The sequence below is a fragment of the Sciurus carolinensis genome, chromosome 17 (assembly GCF_902686445.1).
Source record: "Sciurus carolinensis chromosome 17, mSciCar1.2, whole genome shotgun sequence".
NCBI classification, from domain to species: domain Eukaryota; kingdom Metazoa; phylum Chordata; class Mammalia; order Rodentia; family Sciuridae; genus Sciurus; species Sciurus carolinensis.
In genome coordinates, this window is record NC_062229.1 from 4426479 (window position 1) to 4447264 (window position 20786).

General features: G+C 40.6%; 1 protein-coding gene across 1 annotated transcript in view; it reads left to right on the plus strand.

Annotated features, from left to right (window-relative positions):
* LOC124968980 (vomeronasal type-2 receptor 116-like) overlaps positions 1-20542 on the plus strand; it is a 29169-nt gene extending 8627 nt beyond the window's left edge. The window contains exons 3-7 of the mRNA XM_047531810.1: positions 14467-14755; positions 15140-15946; positions 16651-16878; positions 17220-17349; positions 19650-20542. Coding sequence (XP_047387766.1) covers positions 14467-14755; positions 15140-15946; positions 16651-16878; positions 17220-17349; positions 19650-20542 — 2347 coding nt within the window. The remainder of the gene's footprint in view (positions 1-14466; positions 14756-15139; positions 15947-16650; positions 16879-17219; positions 17350-19649) is intronic.
* The last annotated feature ends 244 nt before the right edge of the window (positions 20543-20786 follow it).

The following is a 20786-nucleotide window of genomic DNA, read 5'->3' on the forward strand; positions in this document are numbered from 1 at the left end:
TAAAACTAGCTGCAGAGGCAGAGCAGCAAGGGCTGTGTTCACAGCATGAGGTGGGTCACTGTTACATAAGAACACTGAAATTTGCCATTCTTTTGGTTCGTTTATTCGACTTTAATTTTATATTTCTTCTGTGAAAGATAGAGAAACAGTTAACACTGAATTAGCCACTTAAATTATTGAAATAGAGGGAAATCAAGATGGCAGGTGAGAGGAAGGGTGTGCTCTCCAGTTGCTCTTTGGGTCGAGGTCCAAGGATCAGGAACGCTGGCTCCCAGTGAGGTGGAGAGCAGAGGGGATTCACTGCAGTGCACATCAGACAGTCAGAGACTCAGACCAGAACCTAAGGTGTTTGAACAGAGGACAGGGAAGAGCACACTGGAACCAAGCTGGTGGTGGCACTGGACCAGGTCACCACACAGGGAGGGAACACAAGCAGAAAGAAGCAGCACAGTATGTTATGGGGTGCAACTTAAGACAGACTGATCACCACTGATGGGTCCAAATTTGAGAGTCTTTACTAAACTGTCTGGCTGACTGTATCAAATAATGCCCCCAAAAATGGCTATTGGGAGAACAGCCCTGACCATAGGGTTGCAGGAGTTCCTATACCAAAATTCACATCAATCATAAGTGTCTGTTCCTAGGATTCAAAATTACAAACTAACATCATGAAATCATCAGCAGAAGGGGAAGTGGATCAAAATGACCCTTACCTAGGTACAAACTAAAGAATGGTTACTAACATCCACACAATCATTGTTGATATCACTGTTCACATGGTGCATTGTTTAGGAGAAATAAGAATCAAAAGAGCAATTTTTCATCACATAAGACTCGTCATTTTGTATTGCTAAACATGTCACATTAAGTAACTGATAATGGGGACAGAGGTGGGGTGTTCCCATGGGAGAAGCTGATTTCCTACATAACACGGAGTCTCAGAGCAAAATGGAGTCTGTTTAGTCATTGCTCATATAGCCTGGCCTGTGACATTTCCATGGAGCCAAATCTGTCAAACTCATCAAAAGTAGACACACTTGGTGGGTGAAAACATGTAAAGCAGAAAACAGTCTGAATGTAGCTGAAACTGAGTCTCCACAGAAGTTAGTGTTTGTAGTGTGACCCGTGTTTCTCCAAGGGCAAGTGGAGAACTGAGGCGGGAGCCATCTTCAGTAGGCCAAGCTTCAGCTTCCAGCGACAGGAGCCTGAGAGAACTTACCAGATACTGCCACACTTCCTGGAAGGCACCTTCTGTGTGAAGGTGATTGAAACAGGCACCGTGAAACCGGAGCATTAAGGTTAGAGATACAGAGGGTTAGAGCTAAAGACATACAAATCACTTTCTGTTTGAGTCTGGCACTTCTGTAACTGGACAAAAAGGTACTGAAACTGAGCAATTGGGCATGATTACATTTGAGGACCCAACCTGAGGAGGCTGTATTCATACACAGTGGAGCATGTGAGGCCTGTGGAGGGCTGGTTGCTATCCACCATGAGTGGAATCCTCAGGAGGCCTCTGAGACCCAGAAGCCCAGCAGATTGGCAGCTGCCCAGCCTGGTGGTGTGTTGATCTAATCTGTCCAGATACCATCCAACAAAGTTGTCAAGTCCCAATAAGAACTGAACCCCAGCTGCTGGAACTTCTGATGCAGGACTCTCAATGAGCCCCACAATGGGAGTGCCTTGACCTAGACTTGGTCAAGATGAAACTCTGATTGACAGTATTCCCATTTCATTCAACCTGTACTGGTGAGAAAGGAGCTGAGGGCTATTTCAACCAGCTTCAGCACTGGGCCACATTAGCTGGCACTTTGCAGGGCAACACAAAAAGACAAAGGGTTTTTTGTTTTAATTAATGTTTTATTAGTGCACAATAGTTATACATAATTTGGGGGTTCATTTTGACATGATTTTACAAATGTGGAATATAATTGGCTCCAATTCAGTCCCCCCTACTTCCACTTTCCCTCCATTCCTCTGTCCCACTGTTCCTTTTGCTCTACTGATCTTTCTATTTATTTATAGTTTTGTTTTAAATAATGCATTGCGGATCTACGTTAAGGTGAAGTTCGCTGTGGTATATGCATAGGTACATAGGGTAGTTTGGTAAGATTCATTCCACTATGTCTTCTTTTTCCAACCCTTCCTTTCTGCCCATCAATTTCTTTCTATTCCACAGTTTGCTCTTCTATTTTCATGGACAATCCCTACTTTTCTTTTCCTTACTTTGGTCTAGTTTTTACATATGAGAAAAAATGTTTGATCCTTGACTTTCTGGGTCTGACTTATTTTATTTAGCATGATGTTCTCCACTTTCATCCAGTTACCACCAAATGTCATAATTTCATTCTTTAAGGCTGAGTAAAACTATAATCTGTATATATACCACATTTTCTTTATCCATTCTTCTGTTGAAGGCCATCTGGGTTGGTTCCATAACTAGGCTATTGTGGATTGAACTACTATAAACATTGATTTGTCTATATTGCTGTAGTATGCTGATTTTAGATCTTTTGGATAAACACCAAGGAGTAGCATTTCTGGGTTGTATGGTGGTTCCATTCCTAGTCTTTTCAGGATGGCTCCATAGTGCTTTCCAGAAGGGTTATATTAACTTGCAGTCTCACCCACAAAATACATCCTCATCAGCACTTATTGTTGTTTTTGATAGTTGCCTTTCCAACCATGGTGAGATGAAATCTCAGTGTAGTGTTGATTGGAATTTTCCTGATTGCTACAGATGTTGAACTTTTTGCATATATTTGATGGTCATTTGTGTCTCTTCTTTTGAGAAGTGTCTGTTTAGTTTTGTGCTCATATACTAACTGTTATTATTTTTGTGTGTGTTAAGATTCTTTATTTCCTTAAATATTCTGGATAGTAATTGACTATCTGAGGAGCATGTGGCACAAACCTCCCATTCTGTACACTCTTTCCTCATGCCCTTGTTTTCTTTGCTGTGCAGAAGTTTTTTAATTTGATGCCATCCCACTTTTTCATTTTTGGTTTTATTTCTTGCACATGGAGTCTTGTTAAGGAAGTCTGTATCTATGACAATATGTTGAAGTGTTTAGCATGCATTTTTTTCTGCCAGCTTCAGAGTTTCTGTTCTAACTCCTGGGTCTTTGATCCACATTGAGTTTTGTGCATGGTGCAAGATAGGGATCAAGTGTCATTTTTCTACATATGGATTTTCCAGTTTTCCCAGCACCATTTGTTAAAAAGGCTATCTTTTCTGCAACATACATGTTTGTGAATTCAACTGTTCCTTGATGAAATAGTTTATAGATTTCTGTTATATCCATTTGACTTTTAGTAGTATTTAGGTCAGAATCTCCTTCATTGGTTTTTTGTCTGGATGACCTGTGTGCTGGTGAAAGGGATGGGTGTGAAAATTACCCGTATGACTGTATAGGGGTTTATCTGAGGCTTGGTGTCAAGAAGCACTTGTTTTATGGAAACAGGTGCATTGGCATTTGAGGCATAAAGATTTCCTATCCTTATATCTTCTTGTTGGATTTTTCCCTTCACCAGTATGTAGTTACCTCCCTTGTCTCCTCTGATTAATTTTTACTTGAAATCTACTTTGTTGGCTATGGGAATAACTACTCCTGGGTTTTTTTGGACTCCATTAACATGGAATGTCTTTTCCCAATCTTTTAATTTGATCCTGTGAATATGTTTGCCCAAGTCTCTTGAAAACAGCATACAATTATGTCGTTTTTCAATACATTGTGCCTGATTATGTCTTTTATGACCATTTACATTCAATATTTATGGACAGATGTTTATTACATCCTTCCATTTTTATTTGTTTTATATATTAATTTGGTCATATTTTCATATGCATAACTGCTCTTTTAGCAAGTGTCATTTATTAAGGAGCACTGGAGTTTCTTTTGAGTTCAGTGTGCAGTTTTTTATCAAGCATTTTTTATAGTGCTGGATTACTGCTTATGAATTCCTTTAATTTGTTCTTACCTTTGAAGGTTTGTATTTCTATTTGATTCTGAATGATAACTTTGCTGAAAATAGCAATTTTGATGGGCAATGTTTGCTTTCAGAGGGTGGATTATATAATTCCAAACCTAATTAGTACCACCACTCTGGAGAGCAGCATGGAGAGTTCACAAAAGACTAGGTTTGAAACTGCCTTATGATTCAGCTGTACCACTCCTTGTTATTTATCCAAAAGAACTAAAATCAGCACTCTACAGTGATACATGCATACCAATGTTTACAGCACCACAATTTACAATAGCCAAGTTAGGGAACCAGTCTCAGCACATATCAACAAACTAGCAGATAAAAAGAATGTGGAATATATTCATCATGGAGTTTTATTCAGCCAGTAGAAAAATGTCATTTACTAGTTAATGGATGGAACTGGAGAATATCATCCTAGGTGCAATAAACCAGAGTCAGAAAGTCAAGTGTAGAATGATTTTTTTCATATGGGGAAGCTAAGAGGAGAAACAAAGGAATTTTTTAAAAGGGGATTTCATGAAAATGAAACCAAAAGAGTATAGGAAGGGGATTGAGACAATGGGAGGAGTGGTAGGCATGTCATTATAATGCACTAGTGAATGATAGTAATAATAACAATAACAATAATAAGGAGGAGTAGAGTAGAACAAATGAATCAAGTAGAGGGAGGAGGGGAGGAAAAGCAAAGACATTAGGCAGTGTAGTCAATGGAATTATGTTATTTGGGTGTATGAATACAGCATGTTATATACCACTATTACATATCATTATAATGCACCAATGAAAATTAAAAAACAAATACATATAATTGAAATGTATTGTGAGTGATGGGTATGCTTTTAACTCTATGATTCTAAATTTTAACTTTTCTACTTAGCTTCTTTGTTTTTTCACTTTTTGTTATATTTCAAAAAAATGAACCTATTTAACTTTATATGGTTGGAAATATGTATCATATTTGTATTCAGTTTTGTAGAATTCCTAATGCAAAAAACCTGCAGAACCCAGAATCAAAAGTCTCGCCTCACAAATTCTTCAATGATTCTTTTCTCTACAGATATAGTATAATTTGGATATTTTGATCTTGATAGATTTCAAATGCCTGGTTCCCCATTAAGTTTGTTTCCTTAATCTTATTTTTAAATTTGTTCTACTTAGTTATACATGAAGTAGAATTCACTTTGACACATTGTGCAAACATGGAGAACAACTTCTCATTCCTCTGGCTGTACGTGGTGCAGACTGACACTGGTAGAGTAATCATACATGTACATAGGGTAATAATATCAGCCTCATTCCACCAACCCTCCCATTCCTCCCTCTCTTTACCCTCACTCCCCTTTGCACAACTCAAAGATCTTTCATTCTTCCCTACCCACACAATTATGTATCAGCATCCATTTATCAGAGAAAATATTTGACCATTTATTTTTTGAGTTTGGCTTATTTCACATAGCAAAATAGTCTTCAGCTCCCACCCATTTACATGCAAATGCCAAAATTGCTTTTTTTTATTGTAAACAAATGGGATACATGTTGTTTCTCTGTTTGCACATGGCGTAAAGGCATACCATTTGTGTAATCATAAATTTACACAGCATAATGTTTGATTCATTCTGTTATTTTTTCCCTTCCCCCCACCCCTCCCATCCCTCTTTTCCCTCTATAGAGTCTTTCCTTCCTCCATTCTTGCCCCCCTCCCTAAACCTAACTCTAATCCTAACACTAACTCCCCCACCCCCCATTATGTGTCCTCATTCACTTATTAGCAATATCATTCGTCTTTTGGTTTTTTGAGATTGGCTTATCTCACTTAGCATGATATTCTCCAATTTCATACATTTGCCTGCATATGCCATAATTTTATCATTCTTTATGGCTGAGTAATATTCCATTGTCTATATATACCACAGTTTCTTTATACATTCATCAATTGAAGGACATCTAGATTGGTTCCACAATCTGGCTATTGTGAACTGAGAAGCTATGAACATTGATGTGGCTGTATCTCTGGAATATGCTGATTTTAAGTCCTTTGGGTATAGGTCAAGGAGTGGGATAGCTGGGTCAAACGGTGGTTCCATTCCAAGTTTTCTAAGGAGTCCCCACACTGCTTTCCAGAGTGGCTGCACTAATTTGCAGCCCCACCAGCAATGTATGAGTGTACCTTTCTCCCCACAGCCTCGCCAACACCTGTTGTTGCTTGTATTCTTGATAATCGCCATTCTAATTGGGGTGAGATGGAATCTTAGGGTGGTTTTGATTTGCATTTCTCTTATTACTAGAGATGTTGAACATTTTTCCATATGTTTGTTGATTGCTTGTAGATCTTCTTCTGTGAAGTGTCTATTCATTTCCTTAGCCCATTTGTCGATTGGATTATTTGCATTCTTGCTGTAGAGTTTTTTGAGTTCTTTACATATTCTGTAGATTAGCGCTCTATCTGAAGTATGATTGGCAAAGATTTTCTCCCACTCTGTAGTCTCTTCCTTCGCATTGCTGATAGTTTCCTTTGCTGAGAGAAAGCTTTTTAGTTTGAATCTATCCCAGTTATTGATTCTTGCTTTTATTTCTTGTGCTATGGGAGTCCTGTTGAGGAAGTCTGGTCCTAAGCCGACATGTTGAAGCTCTGGACCTACTTTTTCTTCTATAAGATGCAAGGTCTCTGGTCTGATTCCAAGGCCCTTAATCCATTTTGAGTTTAGTTTTGTGCATGGTGAGAGATATGGGTTTAGTTTCATTCTGTTGCATACGGATTTCCAATTCTCACAGCACAATTTGTTGAAGAGGCTATCTTTTCTCCATTGCATATTTTTGACCCCTTTGTCTAGTACCATACAATTGTATTTATTTGGGTTTCTGTCCATGTCCTCTATTCTGTACCATTGATCCACCTTTCTATTTTGGTACCAATACCATGCCGTTTTTGTTACTATTGCTTTGTAGTAGAGTTGAAGATCTGGTATTGCGATACCCCCTGCTTCACTCTTTCTGCCAAGGATTGCTTTAGCTATTCTGGGTTTTTTATTCTTCCAGACGAATTTCATAATTGCTTGCTCTATTTCTGTAAGGTACATCATTGGGATTTTAATTGGAATTGCATTTAATCTGTATAGCACTTTTGGTAGTATGGCCATTTTGACAATATTAATTCTTCCTATCCAAGAACATGGGAGATCTTTCCATCTTCTAAGGTTTTCTTGAATTTCGTCCTTTACTGTTGTGTAGTTCTCATTGTAGAGGTCTTTCACGTCTTTTGTGAGATTGATTCCCAAGTATTTTATTTTTTTCAATGCTATTGTGAATGGGTAGTTTTCCTAAATTCTCTTTCTGAAAATTCATCGCTTATGTATAAAAATGCATTATATTTATGTGCATTGATCTTATATCCCACTACTTTACTGAATTCACTTAAGAGATCTAAAAGTTTTCTGGTGGAATTTCCTGGTTCCTCTAAGTATATAATCATATCATCATCAAATAGGGACAGTTTGAGTTCCTCTTTTCCTATTCGTATCCCTTTAATTTCTTTGGTCTGTCTAATTGCTCTGGCTAGAGTTTCAAGGACGATATTGAAAAGAAGTGGTGAAAGAGGGCATCCCTGCCTTGTTCCAGTTTTTAGGGGGGAATACTTTCAATTTTTCACCATTTAGAATGATATTAGCCATGGGCTTAGCATAGATGGCCTTTACAATGTTAAGGAATGTTCCCACTATCCCTATTTTTTCTAGTGTTTTGAGCATGAAGGGGTGCTATATTTTATCAAATGCTTTTTCTGCATCTATCGAAATAATCATGTGATTCTTGACTTTAAGTCTATTGATATGGTGAATTACATTTATTGATTTCCTGATGTTGAACCAACCTTGCATCCCTGGGATGAAACCCACTTGATCATGGTGCACTATCTTTTTAATATGTTTTTGTATGCGATTTGCTAAAATTTTGTTGAGAATTTTTGCGTCGATGTTCATAAAGGATATTTGTCTGAAATGTTCTTTCCTCGATGTGTCTCTGTCTGGTTTAGGTATCAGGGTAATATTGGCTTCATAGAATGAGTTTGGGAGGGTTCCTTCCTCTTCTATTTTATGGAATACATTGAGAAGTATTGGAATGAGCTCTTCTTTAAAGGTTTTGTAGAACTCGACTGAGAAACCATCTGGTCCTGGACTTTTCTTTGTTGGTAGGCTTTTGATGACTTCTTCTATTTCATTACTTGAAACTGGTCTATTTAAATTGTGTATGTCCTTCTCGTTCAGTTTAGGCAATTCATATGTCTCTAGAAACCTGTTGATGTCTTCCAGATTTTCTATTTTGTTGGAGTATAGATTTCCAAAATAGCTTCTAATTATGTTTTGTATTTCAGTCGTGTCTGTTGTGATAGTTCCTTGTTCATTCCGAATTTTAGTGGTTTGGGTTTTCTCTCGTCTTGTCTTTGTTAGTGTGGCTAAAGGTTTATCAATATTGTTTATTTTTTCGAAGAACCAACTATTTATTTTGTCAATTTTTGGTATTGTTTCTCTTGTTTCAATTTCGTTGATTTCAGCTCTGAGTTTAACTATTCCCTGTCTTCTACTACTTTTGGTGTTGGTCTGTTCTTCTTTTTCTAGGGCTTTGAGCTGTAGTGTTAGGTCATTTACTTGTTGAGTTTTACTTCTTTTATTGAATGTGCTCCATGAAATAAATTTTCCTCTAAGTACTGCTTTCATAGTGCCCCAGAGATTTTGATATGATGTTTCTTTGTTCTCATTTACCTCTAAGAATTTTTTAATTTCCTTCCTAATATCTTCTGTTATCCATTCATCATATAATAGCATATTGTTTAATCTCCAGGTGTTGGAGAAATTTCTGTTTTTTACTCTTTCATTTATTTCTAACTTCAATCCATTATGATCTGATAGAATACAAGGTAGTGTCTCTATTTTCTTGTATTTGCTAACATTAGCTTTGTGGCATAATATATGGTCTATTTTACAGAAGGATCCATATGCTGCTGAGAAGAAAGTGTATTCGCTCTTGGTTGGATGGCATATTCTATAAATGTCTGTTAAGTCTAAATTATTGATTGTGTTATTGAGATCTATGGTTTCTTTGTTCAATTTTTGTTTGGAAGATCTGTCCAGTGGTGAGAGAGGCGTGTTAAAATCACCTAGTATTATTGTGTTACAGTCTATTTGGTTTCTAAAATTGAGAAGGATTTGTTTAACATACATGGATGAGCCACTGTTTGGGGCATAGATGTTTATGATTGTTATATCTTGCTGATATATGCTTCCCTTAAGCAGTATGAAATGTCCTTCTTTATCCCTTCTGACTAACTTTAGCTTGAAGTCCACATTATCTGAAATGAGGATGGATACTCCAGCTTTTTTGTTGAGTCCATGTGCATGCTATGTTTTTCCCCAACCTTTCACCTTTAGTCTATGGGTATCTCTTTCTATGAGGTGAGTCTCTTGCAGGCAACATATTGTTGGATCTTTCTTTTTAATCCAATCTGCCAGTCTATGTCTTTTGATTAATGAATTCAGGCCAATAACATTCAGAGTTATTATTGAGATATGATTTGTATTCCCAGTCATTTGGTTCATCTTTAAAATTTTATTTATTTATTTATTTTTTTGACACAACTTGGCTCCTCCTTTATTTGACAGTTCCTTTAGGAAAATTCCTCCCTTTGCTGATTTGCTTCTTTGTTTTTTATCTCTTCCTCATGGAATATTTTGCTGAGAATGTTCTGTAATACTGGCTTTCTTTTTGTAAATTCTTTTAGCTTTTGTTTATCATGGAATGATTTTATTTCATTGTCAAATTTGAAGGTAAGTTTTGCTGGGTATAAGATTCTTGGTTGGCATCCATTTTCTTTCAGAGCTTGAAAAATGTAGTTCCAGGCCCTTCTAGCTTTTAAGGTCTGGATTGAAAAATCTGCTGATATCCGTATTGGTTTCCCCCTGAGTGTAATTTGGTTCTTTTCTCTCACAGTCTTTAAAATTCTGTCTTTATTTTGTATGTTAGGTATTTTCATTATAATGTGCCTTGGTGTGGGTCTGTTGTAATTTTGTGTATTTGGAGTCCTATAAGCCTCTTGAACTTGATTTTCCATTTCATTCTTCAGATTTGGGAAATTTTCTGATATTATTTCATTGAACAGATTGTTCATTCCTTTGGTTTGTTTCTCTAAGCCTTCCTCAATCCCAATAATTCTCAAATTTCGCCTTTTCATGATATCCCATATTTCTTGGAGATTCTGTTCATGATTTCTTACCATCTTCTCTGTTTGTTCAACTTTGCTTTCAAGGTTAAATATTTTTTCTTCAATATCTGAGGTTCTGTCTTCCAGGTATTCTATCCTATTGGTTGTGCTTTCTATGGAGTTCTTAATTTGGTTTATTGTTTCCTTCATTTCAAGGATTTCTGTTTGTTTTTTTTTTCAATATCTCTAACTCTTTATTGAAATGATCTTTTGCTTCCTGTATTTTCTCTTTTAACTGTCAATTGGTGCGATCATTCAATGCCTGCATTTGCTCTTTCATCTCATCATTCAATGCCTGCATTTGCTCTTTCATCTCATCGTTTGCTTCCCTGATCATTTTAATTATGTACATTCTGAACTCCCTTTCTGTCATTTCTTCTGCTTGCTGTCGTTGGATTTTATTGATGTAACATCCAGATTTGTTTGGGGCATTTTCTTCCCTTGTTTTCTCATATTGTTCAGGAATCTGTGGGTCCTTAAGATATTGCAGATTTCCTCTATTGACTTATAATGTCCCTGAACATTGCTAGTATATCCCCTCTTATCCTACAGTAGCCTGCAGTCTTGGAGGAAGTTGATAATGTGGTGTTCCACAAGGAAGCTGCCTCTCTAGGGTTGGTGACCCTCAGGTGGGGTATATTCCCTGCTAGTGGGCAGAGGTGCCTCCACTTGTTGACCAATGGTCATCCAAAGGGGAACTAGGCTGCGGCAAGGCCTGTTTGTGCCTGTGTCTCTGGTTTTACCGTCCTTGTGGGAAAACCTCACCTGGCAGGGAAGACTCACTCGGTGGGGAGGTCTCGCTGGTCAGTTCCCCTCCTAGAGGTTCCCCTCAATCTACAACTACCGCCTGGGCTGGGCTGTCTTCCTCTGCAATGTTCCCAGGGGCCCGGACCTACCTCCTGGGCCTGGGAGCCTCACCCTTCGCAGATGAGTCTCCTTAGGCTGCCTCTCCTCAGAGAATCTGCCCGCAGTCCTAGAAACTTCACTCTGCCCCTAGGCGTGTCTCTGTGCGGCTCTTCCACCAAGAAGCCGCCTAGATCCTGGGACCCTGCTCTGCACCTAATCGCCTGGCTATGCGGCCCCTCCTCTGAGTCGCCACCTGGAGCCCCGTACAATAGCTCTGAGACCCAGAGACCCGCCTCTTCCTCCGGACAGCCGCCCGGTGTTCTGACGCAGTCACTAGGAGTTCAAGCAACTCACTTTGCGTCTCCTCCTCCCGCCAACCGCTCGTAGCCTTAGGCAGTCACTCCGAGTCCCAGTGCCCTGCCCCGTTCCTCCTCCTCCTCGGGGTAGCCCTCCAGGTGTTCAGGAGTGGTCGCTCAGAGACCAAGCGACCCACCGCCCTCCTCCTCCAGGCAGGCCACCAGTGTTCAGGAGCAGTCGCTTTGAGTCCAAACAACTCACCACTCGCCTCCTCCTCTGGCAACCGCCTGTGGCTCTGATGCAATCACTCCTCGACCAAGCGACCCGCCACGCTTCTCCTCTTCCTCCAGGCAACCCCCCGGTGTTCAGAAGCGGTCGTTCTGAGTCCAAACAGCTCACCATGCAGCTCCTCCTCTGGCAACTGCCTGTAGCTCTGATGCAGTCACTCCTAGACCAAGCGACCCGCCACACTTCTCCTCTTCCTCCAGGCAACCCCCCGGGTGTTCAGAAGCAGTCGCTCTGAGTCTAGACAGCTCGCCACGCAGCTCCTCCTCAGGCAGCCGCCCAGAGCCCTAGTGGTTGCTCCGAGTCCAAGTGCTGTGCTGAGTCGCCTCCTCTACGATGATCCCAGTTGTCCATGTTTACCGCTCCAGCGGGGGGGAGGGGCATCTCCCATAATTGCTTTTTCTTAAAGCTGAATAATATTCCATTGTGTATAATACCACATTTATTATGCCTTTATCTGCTAAACTGCTCCTAGATTGGTTCCATAGTTTACCTATTTGAGTTGAGCTGCTATAAACATTAGTGTGGCTGTCAGTGTAGTATGCTGTATTTAAATCTTTTGGGTATAAACTGAGAAGTGGAATAGCTGGGTCAAGTGATGGTTCCGTTCCAAGTTTTCTGAAGAATCTCCATACTGCTTTCTGAGGTGGTTGCACCAATTTACAGTTCCACCAGCAATGTATGAGTGTACCTTTCCCCACCATATCCTCTATAACACTTACTATTGCTTGAATTCTTAATAATTGCCATTCTGAATGGAGTGAGATGAAATTTGAGTAGTTTTGATTTGTATTTCTCTAATTGCTAGAGATTTTAAAATGTGCATTTTTGAACACCAAAGTTGATCAAGTTCCTAGGCAATTACTTCACTCTGCTGTGCTCATATTTGTTTCTTTGATATCATGACTTTTTACTAAACTAGAGTTTCTGTAACATTATCATGGATCAAAATCCACTGGAAGGCTTACTGAAACATCAAGATTTCTGGAATCCATTCCCTGACTTTCTGACTCAGTAGGACTGGGTTGGGGCCCATTTGGTGTAGGCCAGGGCCCTCTGCTTAGGCCTGCTTCTGTTTTTCCTCAATCCAAATAAATGTGATGTTTACAGGCACTATTTTCTCTTTCTTTTCTTTAATGCAAATGTAAAGTCATTTGCATTAAAAATTGATGTCTTTCCAACTCACTGAAAACCTGTGTATGAGTGGGAAAAACATCACATGGACTCTTGGTAGTAAGGAGTTCTAGAAAGGGTTTCACCAGAAAGCAGCAAGTTTTCATAAAATGTAATTTCAACTGCATTTATGAGATTGCATGAAGTAATAAAAGACATAATTGCAAAAGAAAGATGAAATTGGAAACTATCAAAAAAGACCTATTTGAAAACTAACCCTTTTTAGATATTAAAACTTCATAGGTATGTAATAAAGAAGTTGATGTAAAGAACTGAAGGTAAATTTTGAAGGAAACATAAATCAAGAATGGAATAACAAGAAACTAGAAAACATGATGGAAAAGGCAGATGTGGAGAAGAGAATGAGAAAGACAAGAAATACAGAAAGAAAATACTAGAAAACAGAAAGAAACAAATCATGCAGAGACAGTTAAAATAAGAGTCTCTAAATTGCACAGATGAGATAATACATCTACATCAGATAGTGTGGTCTGGTGTGCACATGGTAAAGAACAAAAAGAGAAGCCATGCAAAAACTATTACAGGAAAATACAATGTAAAATACAAACAATGTGAAAAAATGACATTTCTAATAACGAACAGAATAAATTCTTCAGTTAAACACAGATTGCCAAATTGGATAAGAAAATCACAATTTTTGGTCAATTATTTTTAAAAGGGATATATGAAATAAAAAATATATGGCATATTTCAAAGTCAAGATACAAGCAGAAAGTACAAAGATACACCAGGTAAATTCCAAACAATAAAATCCAGGGTAGGGAACTAAAATAATATCAAATAAATTGAAAAAAAGACAAAATTCATCATTATAAATAAAATGGCTCATTCATAATGGAAAAGGCATCAAGGCAACACAAATTGTCATTGTTCTCTTACATATTGAACCATTTTATTCATAGTCCCAAATAGAAGTAGAAGAGGTGGAAGGAGGACAAGAAGATAAGAGGGGTGAGCAGGAGGAGGGGGAGGAAGGGAAGTCCTGAGATCCCTTGGTGAGGACGTCAAACAGCTGGTAAGTGTCACCTGTTTCTGTCACCACACCTGCGTGGGCCTTCACCCTCACTTGTTTCACCATCTCAGTGCAGGCTGCTTAGGACAACAAACCATAAACAAGGTGACTCCAACAACAATCATCTGTTTTTCACATTTGTGAAGGATCAGAAGTCCAACATCACACCACAAACTGGCTGGTTGTCAGGCCAAGGTCTGCTTCCTGGCTCATGAATGGACAAGGATCTTCTCTGATAGAGGAGAAGATCATATCCAGGGACACTGATAAGTGACACACCCTCGTGACCCTATTTAATCCTAATTGTCCACCAAGTTCCATGCTCTAACACCATCACATGACAGGGGAGGATTTCAACATATGAACTGGGTGTGGGGGCAAAGAGAGTGTTCAGTACCTACAAATCTTTATATTGTACTTAAAGAAAATCGCAGTTGAAGTCTTATCCCTAAAGATTCCAGCAGGCCATATAGCACATTTCGTAGAGGGCCAGCCTCTCATGCTGGAGGCCCAGGTTCGAATCCCCAGCACTCTGGCGTTCTGGAAATAACAAACAAACGAAACATACCTAAAGATCCCTATGACCTCTATGCAGGTTGCAGTCCAGGAACTACCAGTATGCCCTGTCACTGGTTTTTGCCATTGAAGAGATCAACAGGAACCCATATCTTTTACCCAACATATCTCTGGGATATGAGTTCCACAGTGCCCTGCACACTGATCGGAGGACACTGGAGAGCTCTCTAACATGGCTTACCGGCGTGGACAAGCACATCCCTAATTACACCTGTAGAAAGGAGAGCAAGTCTGTAGCAGTCATTACAGGACCAACAAGGACATCTGCCCAAATTGGAACATTGCTGCAGCTCTACAAATTTCCACAGGTGAGGGTGGCAGAATGGGGAGAGATGAAACATTTATTGGTGCCATTGTCAGGGGAGAGAGTGAAAGAAGATGATGGAGTTTATGCCTGTATCAAAATGTATAGTCTCTAAGGCTAAGCACTCCAATACTGGAGGGGAATCTTTATATACGTGGTTTGAAACACACAGGGTAGAGTGGGGTAAACAGATAAAGGGTTTCCCTGAACACTGAGACTAATCAGTTATTTTATCAGATGCTATGAAAATTTAGGACTTGATTAGAAAACCAGGACAAGAAAATCTTCACTTCTACCACTGAAAAATGTTGTACAACTCCTTTCAGTTCTGAGGTGGTGCTTCATGCAAATTCTCTTCTTCATGTGACATTTATGTTCTTCCCCCCAGCTAACCTTTGGGCCTTTTGAACCCATCTTGAGTGACCCTGGTCAGCTTCCTTCTCTCTATCAGATGGCTCCCAAGGACACATCTCTGGCCTTTGGCATGGTGTCCTTGATGGTTCATTTCAGCTGGAACTGGGTGGGGCTGATCATCTCGGAAGATGAGAAAGGCATTCGATTTCTCTCAGAGTTGAGAGGAGAAATGGACAGGAATGGAGTCTGTGCAGCCTTTATTAATATGATCCCAGTCACCGTACTTTTGTATTTCAAAAGAGCTCACATACAATACAGCCAGATCGTGAAATCATCAGCAAGGGTTGTGATCATTTTTGGAGACACAGAGTCTCTTCTGGCTGTGAGTTTTAAAAGATGGGACAATTTAGTCACACGAAGAATTTGGGTCACCACCTCTCAGTGGGATGTTACCACCAGTAAGAGACATTTCATCCTTGACCCATTCCATGGTGCTCTCCTCTTTTCACACTACCATGGGGAGATTTCTGGTTTTAAACATTTTATCCGGACAGCTAATCCATCCAAATACCCAGAGGACACATACCTTGCAAGGTTATGGTGGATGCATTTTAACTGCTCAGTCTCAAAGTTTGACTGTAAAACATTGAGGAACTGTTCTTCCAAAGGCTCCTTGGCATGGTTACCATGGCACCACTTTGACACGGCCATGAGTGACGGAAGTTACAATATATACAATGCTGTGTATGCCGTGGCCCACACCCTCCATGAGATGCTTCTTCGACAAGAGGATGTGCAACAATTGAAGAGTGGGAAAGGACCAGTGTTCTCCCCCTGGCAGGTAATGTTTCCCATTGGGTGGTTTGAACTTCACCAAGGTTGCATCCTACCTTGAAGCATTCCACAGGGCCTCAAACCAAGCAGTGCAGGACCCTCTCCCCAAACACAAGCACTTCTGTACTGTTTTCACTGCCAGCGGGTAAATCTATGCCTGGATGGTGATCAAGAACCCAATGTCAGTGTGAAGGGAGAAAGGAGCCAAGAATGAAGATCATCAGTGTGTAGTGAGGGAGCACCTCAAGATCCTGCCCTCCCCCTGCTCTCAACAGGTGAAACCACTCCTTCCAGGAAGTCCTTAATTGACAAGCACAAAACAAGCTCTTGAACTGCCTGAGGGATGCTGAGCACAATGAATGGTTTGCATAAGTCATCTCATGCAATTCTGCAACCACAGTAGGCCCTGTGTCCTGACCTAGCTCACAGGTGACCTGAGAACAAGGAGAGGAAACGGGTGTCGGGTGTCGAGGTTTATCTGAACAGCTTGCCCACTGACAACCCTGGCGTGCGTGTGTTTGGAACTCTCCTCCAGAGTCTGACTGATAGTGTAGAAACATTAGGATATGCTAGTTCTCCTTGTTTTACTGTCACCTGCCTGTAATGAAATTGAATTTTTAGGAAGGGAGTAAAGAAAATGTGGAGACTTCCCTAATCCAGGTTTCTTCATAACTCTGGGGCACTCTTCATAACTTGTTGCTTCTCTTTCAGCTGCACCCTTTCTTGAAGAACATCAAATTTAACAATCCGGCAGGAGACCCAGTGATTGTGAATCAAAAAGGACAATTGGACAGAGACTATGACATTCTTAACTTCTGGAATTTTCCAGAAGGGCTTGGACTTAAGGTGAAAGTTGGAACGTTTTCCCCATATTTGCCACATGGTCAACAACTGTCTCTATCTGAGGACAAGATAGAGTGGGCCACAGGATACAGACAGGTCTGTTGGTACTAATCATAACTCTCTGCATTACACTATGGTGGCTTGGGTGTTTCTGCAAAACTTAGTAAATAACCACATCTGTATATTTAATGCATTGTATTTCACCTTCCAAGATTTTCTTGGTGACTTTCTTATGGTTGAAAAAGGAACACATTTGTTCAACATGTGTCTCTAGATGCTCATATGTACATTTAGCAGTGTAGTTGGCATTTGATCCTTCAACTTTGTGTAAGTATATGTGAACTAAGTTTATTAGTGGTCCAATACTCTAAAACATTACAGTTATTGTGGGATGGGGTCAAAGTCCTCTGTTGCTAACCCATTTCTGATTTTCCTAGATTCCCCACTCAGTCTGCAGTGCCAGTTGTAGACCTGGATTCAGGAAGTCCCCCCAGGATGGAAAGGCTGCCTGTTGCTTTGACTGCATCGCCTGCCCAGAGGATGAGATTTCCAACCAGACAGGTGAGTGCATGTCTTAGGAAAAAATTCCTGGAATCTCCTGAATCCCCAACCCGTACAGGGAACTAGAATTGATCTCGAAGAGAAATGCAGGGACAAAATTCTTCCTTGCTTAAGTTCAAAACTCAGTTGTTATAATCATAGTCCCACCCCATGAAAGAATAAACCCCCATCTCTTGAACCACGTGTTGTTTTGACTCAGCATTCTACATCCACTGCATACAGCAGCAATCTAATGGTAGCCTAAGTTTTATCTCCACCTATGAACTTAACACACTGTACTTTATGTCTCTATTCTCAGTTTCTTCTTCTTAATTAAAAAATTTTTAGATATTGATGGACTTTATTTTATTCATTTATTTATATGCAATGCTGAAAATTCTACTCAGGGCCTCACACATTCTAGGCAAGCGCTCTACCACTGGGCCACAACCCCAACCCTGCTCTCAGCTTCTCTGGAGGTCCATTTGCATCACATTGAAGAGGTGGGTCTTGCACAGCCTTACTCTCTCAGTACCCAGCACCATTCTTGATGTAGAACAGGTGCTCAGAAAGATTGTTCTTGTGTTAAGGAATAAAAATTCCTGCAGTGCAGAAGAGGCTGTGGTAGAGCACACCCCCAATAAGGAGGGTGTATTTCCTGCTCTCCCCCAACTCACACCTGGGCGGGAAACAGCACATGGAGAGGTGAACTCGAGGCGTTCCACCACAGTCTAGCAGATGCCATCACAGGGACTGTAGGAAGAAATGGGTGATGCTAACCCATATTTGGTAGGGTGGCATGGAAGTCTTGACAGTGGTGGTAGTGTCTGCCAATGATGAGATCACCAAGTGGTGCAATAAAGAAAAGGTGTCAGTGTCAGAAATGGCTAAGTATAGGGAATTACCATTCCATGTGATACCCAGAGTACCTAACAAAAATATGCAACACAATTTCAACACAAAAGGTGGTTGTAGGATTCTTGTTTTTATTTCTTGTGCTTTTAAGGAAGTCTTTTGAGGAAGTCTGGTGGTATGCTGACATGACAAAGATTTGGGTCTACTTTTCTTTCTTTATGGTGCAGGGTCTCTGGTCTAATTCCTAGGCCTTTGATCCATTTTGAGTTGAGTTTTGTGCAGGGTGAGAGGAGTTTAATTTCATTTTGCTGCATATAGATTTCCAGTTTTCCCAGCACCATTTGTTGAAGAGGCTACCTTTTCTCCATTGTATGTTTTTGGCACCTTTGTCTAGTATGAAATAACTGTATTTATATGGGTTTTTCTCTGGGTCTTCTATTCTGTACCATTTGTCTGCCTGTCTGTTTGGTGCCAATACCATGCAATTTGATAGATGCAACCTATTTATTTCTATTACTACTCTTGATGTTCTCAAAAAGGATAATTTAAAAGAAAACACAACATTTAAAATTTTGAAATATATTGAAATAAGTTTACTGGAAATTTGGAAGAATTGAGAAAAATGAAAGAAGACTGAAGAAAGTGGACAAATAAGACCCATTCTTAGCTGGAAAGAAACGGAAAGGTGTCAGGACTGTCAGAACTGGTCTGTGATGCCAGGCAGTTCACTCAAGATCTTGCACACTCTGGGGTAGAAACTGCAGCTTTTGGGTGGGAGGACTCCTCATGAAATTATGTGCTGTCTTCTCTAAATGATTGTGACTTGGTAATTTATTTCCTTGTGATGGTTTAATAAACTTACCCAGACCATAGCTTCTAGAAGTCCAATTAAGTGACACAGGCAGGGGTTTTGTGTCTTCCCCAAATCCATATGTTGAAAATTAGCCCTCCAGGTGATGGTATGATGATGTAGAGCTTCTGGTGGTGACAGATACATGAGGTCTCCACCTTCATTAATAAGATTATTGCTATCAGAAATAAGACTTGGGGGGTTGCACCTACAGCCAGGTGGGTACACAGCAAGAGTCACGTTCCCTGCAGCAGAGAGAGCCATTTGCAGACCATACACATACAGCTCTTCCAGCCTGGACTTCCTTGGTTCCAGAAATGTGGATGGTAAATGTATGTCTTTATGAACAATGAGCTCAAGGTTATTTCTTTATTATATCCTGAATGAACTAAGATTGTGGGTATTTTGGCATTGTTAGATAAGAAAGATGTTCTTGTGAATAAGCAAGATAAGTCGAAAGAAGAAACAATAGCCATGGTTTCTTAACCATAAAGAATAGGGAGGGTTGATTGAGAATAAGGAAGGACATGTTGGCTAAGCTTGCCCCATTTCCTCCTTGAGGGGGTCTGGAACGAAGAGAGTTACTGACCCAGGACTGATGACATTCTGCATTTCTCACCAGACATGGACCAGTGTGTGAAGTGTCCAGATCACCAGTACGCCAACACTGAGGGAACCACCTGTCTCCAAAAGGCTGTGACTTTTCTGGCCTATGAGGATCCCCTGGGGAAGACTCTGGTCTGCACTGCCCTGTGCCTCTCTGCACTCACAGCTGCTGTTCTTGGGGTCTTCGTGAGGCACCAACACACTCCCATAGTCAAGGCCAACAACCGTGCTCTCAGCTACATCCTGCTCATCTCCCTCTTCCCATGCTTCCTCTGTTCCCTGCTCTTCATTGGCCATCCTAACACAGCCACCTGCACCCTCCAGCCAATAGCATTTGGACTGGTATTCACTGTGGCTGTTTCCACTGTCTTGGCCAAAACTATTACTGTGGTTGTGGCCTTCAAGTTCACTGCTCCAGGAAGAAGGATGAGGCGATTGCTGGTATCAGGGGCACCTAACTTCATCATTCCCAGCTGCTCCCTGATCCAGCTGACTCTCTGTGGAGTCTGGCTGGGCACCTCTCCTCCCTTTGTGGACTCAGACTCACACTCTGAACATGGCCACATCATCATCACCTGCAACAAGGGCTCGGTCACTGCCTTCTACTGTGGCCTGGGATACCTGGGCTCCCTGGCCCTGGGGACTTTCACAGTGGCCTTCCTGGCCAGGAACCTGCCTGACACCTTCAATGAAGCCAAGTTCCTGACCTTCAGCATGCTGGTGTTCTGCAGTGTCTGGCTCACCTTCCTCCCTGTGTACCACAGCACCAAGGGCAGGGTCATGGTGGCCGTGGAGGTCTTCTCCATCCTGGCCTCCAGTGCTGGGCTCCTAGGCTGCATCTTTGCCCCCAAGTGCTATATAATTCTCAAGAGACCTGATAAGAACTGTTTGAAAAAAGTCTGGAATTAACTAGACTCCAGAGGAAACAGGCATTCAGATTACTTCATATGCATCTATTATCATTTATGGTTTTGAGCAACCATGGTAAACACCACCCTGATTTTGCTTTCTGATACCACGAAATTACTGCAGTCACTTATCCTATTTATCAACAAGATCAACCTCCCTTTTGAAAGGACTAAAGCATAAAACTAACCATAACCAGCTATTTGAGCTCACAGGTGAATGCTATCTCAGTACAACAGCTATCCCT